At 42.0% G+C, this 13,731-nt stretch overlaps 1 protein-coding gene across 15 annotated transcripts in view; it reads right to left on the reverse strand.

Moving 5' to 3' along the window:
• Positions 1-1,492: 1,492 nt before the first annotated feature.
• LOC132979424 (receptor-type tyrosine-protein phosphatase mu-like) overlaps positions 1,493-13,731 on the reverse strand; it is a 162,597-nt gene continuing 150,358 nt past the window's right edge. For 13 of the 15 annotated variants that reach the window (XM_061045200.1, XM_061045208.1, XM_061045206.1 and 10 more), the window contains 9 exons: positions 13,371-13,525; positions 12,841-12,976; positions 10,755-10,904; positions 10,167-10,340; positions 8,367-8,498; positions 6,218-6,343; positions 3,990-4,153; positions 3,687-3,822; positions 1,493-2,424 (listed from right to left, as the gene is read on the reverse strand). In XM_061045200.1, coding sequence (XP_060901183.1) covers positions 2,371-2,424; positions 3,687-3,822; positions 3,990-4,153; positions 6,218-6,343; positions 8,367-8,498; positions 10,167-10,340; positions 10,755-10,904; positions 12,841-12,976; positions 13,371-13,525 — 1,227 coding nt within the window. In that variant the 3' untranslated portion in view covers positions 1,493-2,370. The remainder of the gene's footprint in view (positions 2,425-3,686; positions 3,823-3,989; positions 4,154-6,217; positions 6,344-8,366; positions 8,499-10,166; positions 10,341-10,754; positions 10,905-12,840; positions 12,977-13,370; positions 13,526-13,731) is intronic. The other 2 variants (XM_061045201.1, XM_061045202.1) reach the window with 2 other exon arrangements.

Below are 13,731 nucleotides of genomic sequence, written 5' to 3' on the forward strand. Positions count from 1 at the left end.
ATTTAAATGTCTGTATAAACATAATTTGACTACAGAATAACAACATGTATCAGTCTCACAGAGATTAACATAATTAAATGTTAAACGTCCAAATGAACTGTTTCCCAGCAGTGGTAGTTATTCCAGGAGGAGGTACTCAAAGACACCACTAGGGGGAGTTAAACCCAAATAAATCAGAAGGTACAAATCTCTGATATTAACTTTCCCCCTGCGATGTTTAATCTCATGAAGAAGACAGTGCATACATGTGTTCTCTCTCTGATAGTACTCTGCATTAAGTATATGAGTATTGTATCTATTTCAACGATTATAGATTGCCTCTCAGCCCTGTGATTGGCTGGCGATCAGTCCAGGGTTACCCCACCTCTCGGCCAATGATAGCTGGGATCGGCTCCAGCCCTCCACGACCCCAAACGATAAAAGCGGTATAGATAATGGATGGATGGATGGATGGATGGATGGATGGATGGATGGATGGACTGCTTCTCTTAACTGAAGTTCATAAAAAGAGCTTAAAGGGGCGCCGGTAGACTGGTGGTTGGTTCAAGTGCCCCACTCTTCACTCTCTCTCTCCCTGATGTCTGACTCTCCTCCAGTGTCCTATCTGTGCAATGAAGCCATAAGAGGACCAAAATAAATATTTTGAAAAAAGGAGCCTCATATGTTTCTTAAATCGTAATACATTTCAAAGAGCAGTGTTAGAGCTGTCAATCTATTAAATACAATTATTCCTAATGCCATTTATAACATTTAAAATAATTTGCAGGGGACTATTGTTCATCCTCAACAGCCTGAAAAAATAAATACATTTAGAGTGCTACCTGAGATATTTAGGTATACTTAATGTCATACAAGTTTCAATGTGGATACAATCCAAGAAGTTCAGCTTACCTGTGGATCCAATGGGTTCCAAAAGAAGTATGGGAGGCAGTGTCAGCTGTCAGGATCCTCTACCATGGATCCAGCTCTACATTTAAAGAGCTGGATTAAAAATGTTCTCTTTGCTGAAGCATGGTCAATGTTTTGGGTCTCTGTGAATAACATATCAGAGTCCAGTCAAGGAATACTTGACCAAACTTGTGGTTTGTTGTGATTTGGCAAAATAAGAACCAAACTGACATGACTTCAACAACTTTTGAATAAAACAAACATTTTCCCGTTAAGTCTTCTGCGTGTGATTTCAGTTTTTGTTACTGTGCTGCAGGTCCTTAAAGTTCAGACATTTCCCGTCACTGTTCGGCCCCTGAGAACGTACAACTCAAATGAAGCCACCAAATATGCTTCTAACAAACTATACACCTGTTGGAAAAAAAAACAGAGAAAACAAAAGTCTTATCTACATGACCCAATTAAAGAGTCAAGCTAACTTGTGTTTATGCTGATTGCATAAAAACAAGTTAGACTTATGGCGTTATTGTGTTATTCCTCATACCTCCAGTAGGTGTCCCCCTGATATCATATTTTCCAGCTTCTCTCAAAGAAGAGGCAGACATACATAATCCAATGTTTATATTGTAGATACATTTATATATCTTTTTTCTTTACAATGGAATCGATCTGTCACACAAGATGACCAACAAAAAGCACATAATACAGTCAAAAACCAAACCTAGAGAACCTATGATTGTCACGTACTGCGAGTCACAAAAAAAGTACATACCGTGAATAAATAATCTACAGAAATATGTACAATATGCACAGCAAGGATTCAATGGAAGTGCAAATAAAGCTTTGGATCCCTGTACAGGGAAAAAGGTAAGCAGATGTAGACTGAGCCTGCCGTCCTCAACGTACAGTGTGAAGCAATAATCAGCTAAAAGTCAGAGATTTACAGGACATTTAGTAACATTTAGGCTTTGAGCTCCTGCGTTTTAATGACTTTAATCATGAGCTGAGCGAAAAAAAACAGAAATCAGAGGGAATAAAATTAACACATAACATTATGTACAGTGTATCGCATTCCACGGAAAACTGTCCAATGAGGATCAAGGCAACGACCACAGGACTACAGGCGTCTGAGAGAGAAAGATGGATCCAAAGAAGAGGCGACTCACTGCAGAGGAAACAAAAAAAAAAAAAGAAGAAGACCTCCTTGTGCTCACGCTGAGTTCCTTAGCACAGAAACAGGCTGTGATATTTAACACTGTACAACTCTGCTACCTTTCCCATTTGCACCAACTGAAAACCAGGAGAAGAAGAAGAAGAAGAAGAGCGCTGGTCAAAGGAGCTGCATGTATTGTTGTGTGCGTACCTTGCTCCTGTCAGGTCCATTCCACACACACACACACACTGAAAAATGCACACATGTGAGCTGCAGTTCTTCTGTAAAGTCCCAAACTTTAAGTCTCTGGTGGGTTCAGGAGCTCTGAGTTACCCAGAATTCAAGTACTCCAGTGCAACTTCATAGCAGAACTTGTACTGGTCCTAGGAGGCAAGGAAGAGAGAGAGAGAGAGAGAGAGAGAGAGAGAGAGAGAGAGAGAGAGAGAGAGAGAGAGAGAGAGAGAGAGAGAGAGAGAGAGACATTAGAGAGGTGAACATCCCTGGATCAACCTGTGAGAGAGCCCCTCTGCACAAACATTAAACACTTATTGGACAAATGTGTTTATGTTTGCTCTGAAAGACAACACAGTAATGAGTGAATAGTCGCTGGTTCTTTGGGTTCTGCCGTTTTAAAATGACAATATGACAAATGACTCCATAAAGAAAGCAAGGTGCCTCAGTAACGTGACAGAGCAGGAGACTCTATTGACCAAAAAAAGGTTAGTTATCTGTTTGATAAGACAGACAAGCAGATGTTTAGACTGTTAATGCACTTTTTTTTTCTTGAAATGTGACTATAGATTGTTTATGACATTTGAACTCTGGTAGGCATACAGAGCAGATCACTTATGAGTAATCACCTACATTCAGTTTTTTCATAATAAATTGTGATTTTTTTTTATTTGTCATGTCTTATTACTTTTTTTTAATCTTATATTTTATTATATTTTATAACTTAATATGTTATTTTGTGCTTGATGTCATTCCTTTAATGCTCTTAATGTTATTAGTATAATATATATTATTTTTTTAAAGATTTATTTTGGGGCTTTTTGTGCCTTTAATGCAGAGATAGGACAGTGGAAGCAATCAGGGAGAGAGAGAGAGAGAGAGAGAGAGAGTGGGGAATGACATGCGGGAAAGGAGCCACAGGTGGAAATCGAACCTGGGCCGTCTGCTTGGAGGACTATAGCCTCCATACATGGGGCGTACGCACTAACCACTGCGCCACCAGCGCCCCTAATGTAATCTATTTAACTCTGTAAAGACATTTGTCATGTATGAATGGTGATTTATAAATAAACTTGGCCTGCTCTGCCTTTCTTTTGTCACTTAACACGTGCATCAACATTTCTCTCTTTATAGAAACAAACAACGAATCTGAAGCAACACTGGTGTAAAATGTAACCTGCTATTTTAAAAAAAACCTGTCTCTTTTTAAAATCATTATATGAATGGATTTGATCAGGTGTGATAACAAAATGCTTTAGATCTAACTCCCTGTTGAATATGTAAAGTCAGATTAACTGTTGACCAAAGGTAAAAGTATAGAGAAGTGACCTCTAAAAGGAAATGTGGGTCTTTAAGGGTCAAATGAAAATGTTATATTCCCTAGCCATTTAAAGTACTGCTGCAGTTCTCTCACCAGTAGGTCCACCATGTTGGGTTTGTTGTTCCGTAGTGTTTTGACAGCGTGGAAAACGTCCACAGAGCGCTGGTGTTGAAGCATCTCGCACACAATGCTGATGGCACAAAACGTCCCACTGCGGCCGCCTCCATTCCTAGAAGAAACCAAGCGTGACAATTATTAAAACAGTTCAGTGACATAAGAGTTTCAGCAGAGAGGCTGAGGGGGTGGTGGTGCAGTAATGCTCTTCGGTCAGTAGGTGGAGATGTTTCATTTTTAATCCCAGCAGTAAATGCACCTCTCTGTGCTCTGATAACTTACAGACAGTGGACCACAGTGCGCCCCTCTCCCCCATCGTACTCCTCCTGCCACTTGTCCACCTGTCGGATCAGCTTGAGGAAGGAGCGTTTGGACATGGGCGTGTCTCTGTACATGGGCCAGCCCAGGAACTGGAACTGCTGCACCATCCGGTAGCCGTCCTGAGGCTGCAGGGGAAGAACACACTGGTTATCCCAGGTTAACACACACACACACACACACACATACACACACACACACACACAGAGGGTGGTGGGTGGGTGGTTGGGTGGAGGGGGGGGGGTTAATCGCTGCTATGTAAAGATGTAATCAGACAGTAAAGATGCAGGGCAAAGCTAAGCCTCGATGACGACAAGTAGGAGGAGAGACGGATAAGGACACGAGGAGTCACTGAGAAGATGAATGCTCAGATGGACGGGCTGATGGATGAGCACGGCGACTGCTGGAGACGGAGAGTTAAGATTCAGACACTCTAAATCACACTCAGACATATGGATCAATAACACTTGTCAGTGATCATATGTGATTACGCTGTACTCCTCTTTGCATGCTGCTGGTGCCTCTGCCGGCCGGGAGCTGTTACACCATGTTAATGTGAGTTTATTGACAGCTTCAGGAAGACTGGAGGGGTAAAGAGCTTACGCAGGGGATTGCAGGTGAGCACCTTACAGGCCTGTGTCAGGACCCTTATCTGAATTATGAGGTGTGGTAGCTCAAAGTTAAAGGGTCAGTTCATCCAATTTAAAGAAAAAACAAGTGTAACTAATCTGGAGTGGTATTGAGCTATGCAGACAGTTTCAGTGAGACTGGAGTTTAGAGATTTTTCTCCTCCGCATGAAGAAAGAGCGACAGAAATTTGGGTTTGTGGTGCTCACATAATTCAAAGATGACATTTTTAAACCTCTTGACACACTTCTCTTTACTGAATAAGTGGCCTTCACTGGATGCTTCAAGTGTCAACCGCTTTCATCAGGACTATTTAGACACTAGAAAGGATTTAACAAATTCAACAAGTGGTGGTAGCAAGCAGCAGGTTATAACAGGCGAGGGGTCACTTGTAGCTTTTAATTATATCATGGATGTCAAACAAAGCGAAAAAGAAAAAAAAAAGTATTTGATTGAGATTTTAACCCTTTAAATCACAAGTCGTCATAAAAATACTTCATTTATTCTGTTGGGGGGGGGGAGGGGGGGGGGGGCTTGGTTCTAAACCTGTGATCACATGGCCCCTTTAAAGGACTAATGTGTCTATGAGCAGTGAAGTGCACATTTGAATTTTCTTCTTGTTTTGTTTAACTGGATACATTTTGAATGGACTGAAAGACCCAATAACATAGAACAAGAAAAATATATATTTTAAACAAATCATATAATTTGGTTTTGAAGATTTTTTTTGTGTTTGTTAACGGTCTCCATCCAATCGATCATATTGTGACTCCATACATAATGCTTTGGAATCCTTTTGGGGCCCTTCCCTCTTTAGATAGTGGTCATAACTTTACTGATCCTAAATAATAAGGACATCATTTTCTTTTTATTTATTCTTATTTTGGGCGCTTTTATGCCTACATTCAGATAGGACAGATAGAGTCTGAAACTGGGGAGAGAGATGATGTGGGACAGCAGCTGCAGGCCAACCAGCGCACCATGAGGGTGTAGTTTTTGAAAGGACAAGTTGAACATAGTCCATGGGGTTGAGGTGTAGACGGACAAAATATCAAAAGTTGATCCAATAAAGAAACTGGAGAGCTATGTGCCTGGTTGGATACCACATAGTGTAAGAGTAGGGATGTATTTTAATGTCATGTTGGGGAACTGACCCTTTAAGGTAGATACACAAGCTACCCAGAAAAAAAAATGATTGAAGGAAAAGCCACAGAGTTCAACTTCTACCTTTTTAACAACGTGTGACATTTCTCAAGCTGTCTCAAAGACGTGACATGTGGTAATCGCACCTCAGTCCAATCACTGGTGCAGCAGCATTGTTATAGAGCGCAGTGACTCTGCCTCTGCACAGCTTGAATGGACAGACCGGAGTATGAGTGGGATGTGTGAGGTGTGCAGTCACAGAATAAATTGGCGGCTGTGATCGCCACAGAGAAGACAAACAAGTAAGAAAAGTTCCCAAAAGAAATGGGCAGCTGAGCAGAAAAACCACAACGACAACTAGATCAGATAAATGTAGAGTTTTGATTTTCTGTTTGAAGTATGACCTCCCTGGGTCACCGTACCCGTGCTGCGTTGTAGATCCGAAATATTCTGCTGATGATGTCCTCCTCTAAGTCAGCTGAGACAAACTCCACCTGGATGGGTCCATGGCGGTGGACTCCATTTTCTGGCCAGTACTGTGGGCACAACTAAACAAAATAGGCATGTACACACACACACACACACACACACACACACACACACACACACACACACACACACACACAAAGAAAAACAAAGAAAATGGAAGATGATTCATTAGTGTCAAGATCCAGACAAACTAACAGACATTAAAGAGGTTTATGTGGGTTTATAAACTTGAAGACATGAAGAAGGTGAATACATCCAATCTGAAGTGGTTTCTTTTCAAATACAATGAATTGCTTTTTGACCAGAGAACATTCAGACAAAAGCTGGAATATCTTTTTTAAATGGACCAAACACTGAAACCAGATGCACTCAAAGTACGAGTGCTTTTCCAAATCAACTGAACTTTTGTGCAGCAAATCAGAAATAAGAAAACCTTGACTAAATGTCCTTTTCTCTTCGGAAAACTGCATGTTCTTTCTGTCTACAAGCACTTCTTGTTTTTCAGACCAACAGAAAATGAGAGAATCTTTTCTGTGGAAATAAAATAATCAAAAAATATGTTTATTGAAAAGTGGTTTATTAACAATTTTGACGTAACAGTTATCTTACCGTTACCACTAGATTTCAAATATTGATCAATAACTTGTATTCAGCTGTTTGACCTTTCATTTGAGCCGCTCTTTAGTTGCAAACTGTTTTCACACAACTCTCTATGTTCATCCAGTTCAGTTACTGATGAGTGCATCTACTCTCCAGTCTTTCCATGTACTCCCTTCACAGGTCCCAAAGTGTTCTTGTGCGTACAAATACCCCTAAAGGAGGATTTTAAATCACTGACTTAGCAAAGTGACACTACATGGATCTGTGTCCAGCTTTTGAAAAGTGAAATTTAGTGATTTCTCCCTCATCTTACAAGTAAAAATAATACAAAATAATAAAAAAAAACAATTAACTTCACTCTGTGTTGACAGTTTCAAGACACAATCAGTGAGGGTGTTATCGACTGCTCTTGAAGCAGTGTAAAGATGCAAATAGGAATCATCCTAAGAGCTGGAAAATCGCCCTTTCTCCTCTCCTCAGTGGGAGAAAGCCCGGTTAAGAGCATGCACCTGCAGAGCACACGGCCCTGAATCTGACTAGTGGGTGTGTACACACACAGATGGACAGATTCTGCACTAAGATATGCCTTCATGCGGAGTGAAGAACAAACAGCAGAAAAACGGGACTACCTGAAGAGAATGCAAATAACAGGCCTGAGCACACACGTACAGATGGACACACAAATAACGCTCCCATCTCCCTCGAACACACACAAAAAAAAGCACAAACACACATGAAAGTACGTGTGGCAGCAAAAAGCACCACTTTCTTGCCTCCTTTGAGAGCCTGTCAACACTTGACAAATTCAACAGATGCAAAAACAAAGATGCTGATGGAGAAGATAGTAAACCTCCACCTCCCTCATCTCCATCTATTCCCCCCTCCCCCCTCCTCCCCCTTTGCTTCCCTTCCCACCTGTGCTGTTTCTCTGGCTGGCTGGCTGGCTACAGTGAGAATATTGAATGAAAGGCCTTTTCAATCCAGCCAGGCAGCCAGTCAGTCAGTCACCTGGGGAAGGGGGATTTGGATGGGGAGAGCAGCCCGGCTTCAGGCTTTGATCCCCGGGTGTTATGACAGAGCCTCAGGCTGAGAAATCTGGATAGTCTCTTCCACAGGCCCGTCTCTCCATCTACCCGCACTTTCATGGCAAGTCCTCTTCCACTCCGCAGTATCCACCCCATTTCAAACAGACTCTGTGTATACTTATATATATATATATATATATATGTACATGTATGTGTGTTTGCATGCACAGATAAGTCCCTGTTTTTGTGTCTGGAAGAAAACAAAAAATAGTAATCTTTTCTGAATCCAGTTCCCACGCTCGACTTTTGTGTGACTTTATTAGATACAGACTTGTGATGAAAGGAAGTGCCTCATCTGTCATCTGTTTCTGAGTGCCCTACTTGCAATATCCCACAAAGATTATCTTGTGTATTGACTGTCCTTGTGTTTTATGAACACGTATCAGGTCGGGTTTACCTGGGCTGGGTCGACGTCGTTCAGCATTACTATGGATGTGCAGTGGTAGTCCAACACCAATCTCCAGAAATCCTTCACTGTGTTCGGTAACGGGTGCTGGGTCACGATGAATGCAGACGGCTGCTTGTAACTCTGGAGAAAATAGAAACAGAAGAAGGAGGAAACTGCTAAATACACCTCATGAATATAATACAGCACGTAAGCTGAAAACTTACCAAGAATAAACCAACATCATTTCAGTATAACCTCCTTCCTCTGACCTGCTCCACACTTCACAGTCTTGTTTTCTAATGGAGATTCCATGTCGAGGGAGATTATAAAAAGGCCGTAGCGCTTTTAATGTGGTTTCTGGCTCCCAAAGAAAGCAACACTGTGAAAGAGAGGATTCTGTACCTGAAAGGTCACCTGCTCCATTAAGGCAGGAGCCAAAAAGTACATCACTGGACACTTACATTGTCAAGGTGTTCTTTGTTTTTGGCCACCCTGAATACATTTAACACCTGAAATTGCTTTACATTCTATTTTTTAGTTTTATCATGTGGGGGGAAATGTCATTTTTGTGAAAGTTGACAGGCACTTTTATGTCAGTCCAAGTCAAGTTTGTCTTTGAGGACATCTTCAAATAAAAATGACATGACATTTGAAACTTTTCCTTTATTGCTGTATTGAAGATATGAGAACTGAAAAGTGACAGGAGAGCCACGTTAGAGAGAGAGAGAGGGGGGGGGGTCCCAGGATTGGAATCAAACCCAGACAGTTAAGGATCTTCTCTCAAATGGTACATGCCCTACAAGAAGAGACATCTAGGCATCCGGACATTTTTCCTTGAAAAGATTTGGTCATAGTTGATGAAATAAAACCATCTAGGTGTGTTTAGAAGCTCTCCTCCAGGTTTTGAATCATAAGGTCTACAAACCCCATAGCAACAGCTAATATTCAGGTTTCTATTCTGTCTACTTCTGTGTCAAGGGAAAGCCTTAGCGACTTAGTCCCTGAACTCAACTGCTTTGTAAAAAAATCATTTTATGGACAATTGTAAAAAAATCAAATAATGATGAAGTAAAAACCTAGATTTCTTTTGTTGTCAAATTTCAGGTTATTTTGCTCAGTGAGTAAACTCTGACAAAGTTTTTTTTCTCTCTCTTTGTATCTATTTGACTATCTCTTGCATGAAAGCACTTGCCGGAAGAATATATTTCAATAAAAACTGTCCTCTGTTGAAGGATTGGTGGCTAATATGCCTTTTTAAAAAATGTTTTTATTGTTTTCTTCATTGTTCCTTGTGATCACAGCTCTCTGGTGTCCTTGAATATCTGAAACAAGGTTCTAGTCTTTACGTGTCAAAGATGATTGTTGTGCCTCAGGAGGATATTTCTGACACAGCCACACATTATTTCTAAAATAGAAATATATTTCCTCTGAATTCATTTCTCAGGTATTGGAAATCCACCACTTAAAATCCTCACACAAAGACAAATCCAGTTAGTGCAAGAGGCTGAAATACCAATATTACCACTCATTAGCCGTGATAATCACGTTGCTTTCAATTAACTGTGAAAGGGAAAAATAGCTGCTTTGACATCACACATTAGTGTTTGACAAGAAAATCAACATGTGGGAAACTTTCTGCTACTGTAAATCTCTGCTGTGTGACTCTGTGTCAATTTACCACTTAAATATCACAGGGATTCAATTTTGAAGAATTTAATTAAAGCTGGAAATCCTTTTAGGTGACTCCAAAGAATCACTCACAGCTTCTAAAAGCATAGCATAAACATGTTGCCTGTGTTTATCCCTTACATCCATGAGCGCTGCGTTGATGTAGTTGGAGCTCTCCCCGTCGATGGTGATCAGGAACGGGAGGCAGCGGTCCGGAGGGAGGACGTCCATGCAGCGGTTCTTCTCGTGGTTCCTGGGCAGCAGGGCGATGCTGCAGTCCTCCACCCGCAGCGTGGGAGTCACCATGTTCAGAGTCTGTAGGGGGTTGAAGCAGGATTACACACTGTCATACTGACGCAGGGAAGTAGGCGCTGGGGTCTTGAGTGTGCTAATTATCTCCCAATATGGTAATTAACAATGCAATTCTTTAATCAGTTACATTAGCGATAGCTCTCACTCCCCTGACGTGATGGATCTATGGGGGGCGATGCATCTCATATAACTCTGATTGGTCCACAGGGGGTGGGGGGGGGGGGGGGGGGGCTGCTAATACAGATTAAAGCAAGGTGACATATTTGCTACTGATTGGCCCAGAGGGGGACTGCGCCATTCATCAAGAGTCAACATGTTTACTGTTGTTTTGAACTTGTGCTGCTCTTGAGGTAATGCTTTATTTTGGGATCTGAATACGGTGCCTTATTAAGCTGATTGTGTTCCAGACGTGCTCACCCTGAACTCCTCTTTGATGGGACTGGAGTTGGTCTGCGGGTCCAGGCGGTTCATGTCGTAGTAGACGGAGCGGAGCTGACTCGCGGGGATGGTGGTGTCGCCACACAGACATGCTTCCAAAATGGCATCGTGGATGAAGACATACTGCTCCTGCAAAAAACGGCATCCTCATTGCGGATCTATCAGACTTCTAAGACTCAAGGCTACAGACAACATTTTTTGATTTCTTAGTAACAAGCAGCAGAACTGCATCGCCCGGTGTTCCTCTGCATTTTTGCTTGAAGAATTCAATGACCTTTCCATGACCTTCCCATGATTATTCTTTATCCCTGAGGCTGTTTCTATGACTAATATTAGTCATTGTCTGTTTTTAAAGGTTACATTACATATTTTTGCATTTTTTTTGGAACATAGATGATTTATTTCTTGAATAAAACCCTGAATACTATGACATTTTCAAAAAGCTTAAAACTCTTAGAAGCCGTGGAGAAGGTATCTTGCGTGACCTTTTCATGTTTTCTAGAACTCCATCAAACATCGGTGACCTTAGCCAGGTTGTGACTTGTCATCATTGTTGTCATGATCAGGCCATAAACAAGGCTGACATCTTCACAACTAAAAACAGCTCTCCACTGTCCTGAAGTTCCTGCAGAGCAAATCTAGAAATCGCGGCACATTTCCTCCTCCTCACATCAGTCAGTCAAGCAGTCGACATGTTGACACGGCTCGAGGCTTGATGCAAATCTTTTCTGAAGTGACATTTTCAGCTGACACTCCCTTGTCACTTCGGACGGAGATCTGCACACACGCACAGGGGTCACTGATTTACAGATTCGCAGAGGAACATGTGTTGCCATTTGTTAAGTGCGCCGCAGAATGAGAAGTGTTGACCTGAGAGTTTGACTGGCTCGCGCTCGGTCAGCCCGGGCGACACGGTTCTCCAACCAGAATCCACAGATTGACAGATCTTATCAGAGCTCATAAACCATAAACAACAACAAGGCTTTTCATTTCCGCGGACAGATTGAACCGCGTTGGAGAGTTTAGTGTCTGGCCGCGAGCTGAGGAGCCGTGCCAGCCCGAGCCTGAACACCTGCGAGGGAAAAACACACACATACACACCCTTTGAAGGTCACTGAACTTGAGGAGAGTGACTCAGGGTGAACAACATTTGGTCTCTAGTTACTCAAATCCCGTTCTGGACGTCAACGATGAAACATTTGCCCATTAAGTCCAATGACGCTTGTGATTTAAAGGGAATTACGGTGAAATGATGCATCCAACGGGACTATGGACACCTCCAGATGGCCGGTGTTCAGGAAAGCGCAAAGTCCTTTGGTGGCCCGCTCTGGCATAAAGCTGCAGGATGTTTTCAGCCATCAATATGAGCTCAATATTCTCAGTTACAAGCCTTTAAACCCTTTTATTATTGCATGTATTGGCAGGCACTTGTGCTCGGCATCCTGGGAAATAGTTAGGGTGTACACTTCAATAAATGTCTTTTGTGAGAAACTATCCTGAAAATGTAAAGCTGGGGCTATAAATGCATCTGCTGTTAATGTAAATTCGTCTGATATTTAAAGCAGCTTTAAACGAGCACTGGAGAGCACTTGCCCTACAGCTTTCACATAGAGGTCAATTATTTTTTGGATGCTTTAGTTATATAATGAAATATACCTCCACTGTTTGAAGTGGCACTTGAAAAACTGACTGACAGTCGCAAATTGAAACTAATCATGCTGCTTTTTAAAAGATAATGGGCATCATCAGTCACTGGCAAAATGGTTCAAAACCTCTATCGACTAGATCGCTCAAACATGTGAGGTAATGATTTATATTTGCTCGAATATAATGCATGTTTTTTAACAAACAGCGCCTTTCTTTGTCATTAATTCCAAGCATTTGTTCTGGAGCAGCAGAGGAGTGGGGGCTTATGGTAAGAATTACCCGAAGATTTGCTTTAATCCACATTTGATGGCAACAGCCTGTCAAGCTGCACCCCTCACTCTCCCTGTTACTGATGAGTATCTGCGGACAAAGAACCCCCACTTCTGCTGAGTCCAGCGTGAAATCAGGCTTTACTCACCTCAGTCTGGACCATGTTGACCCTCCGTGATCGCAGCTCTCTCACGCAGTTATAAATGTCCACCACACCCTCTCTCTCTGCCATGTCCAGCATGATGTCGATAACAATGAAGCAGCCCGTCCGCCCTGCTCCGGCACTGCACAAAAACACAAAAAGCTTATGAGAATATTCCCCCCCCATGATTATACATTTCACTGTGGCAGTTCACATATCTTATTCTTTAATTTCCATCTTTTCTTTGAATGACTTTTTGTTGTCAAATGTTCTGAGGGAAATTGTTATTGTGAAGAATTTATAAAAAAGTATCATATTTGATAATGTGGTTTTGATAAAAGGACCCTTTAGCCTTTTAGCCAGCCTTTTAGAAAAGATGAAATACTTTTATGTACTTACAACCAGACTGCTCATTTCTAATCTACTGACTGCAGAGTATGCTTTCAACTACTTTGAAGGAGAAGAAAAGGCTACAAAGTTTGGTTGGACAGAATAAGAAAAAAGAAACAAAATTGTAAGTTGTTGTGCACACTAACCTGCAGTGAACCACCATGGGCCCAGCGTTGGTCAGGGTCTTAGACTTGACTCTCCTAATAAACCCCAGCAGGCCCGTGGCGTGATAGGGCACGCCGTGGTCCGGCCAGCCCGTGAAGTGAAACTGTCGGATCTCGCGGATCTCATGAGCCCCCCTCTGAGGAACAGAGTCATCGCGTTAAACACACAAGAGCAGAGGACCGGGAGGACGTGGAGAGAGACGACAGAAGATACAGTGCAGAGGCCGAGTGAGCGGTCCTTCTTAAGCAAATACACACTGTGATTGAACACAGGCAGACACTTCATGTGGAGTTTCATTATCCATCAGCAAACAGGATGTTCAAGGCTGCTGTAGACTTATTT

Source organism: Labrus mixtus, chromosome 8, assembly GCF_963584025.1.
Source record: "Labrus mixtus chromosome 8, fLabMix1.1, whole genome shotgun sequence".
Taxonomy (NCBI): Eukaryota; Metazoa; Chordata; class Actinopteri; order Labriformes; family Labridae; genus Labrus; species Labrus mixtus.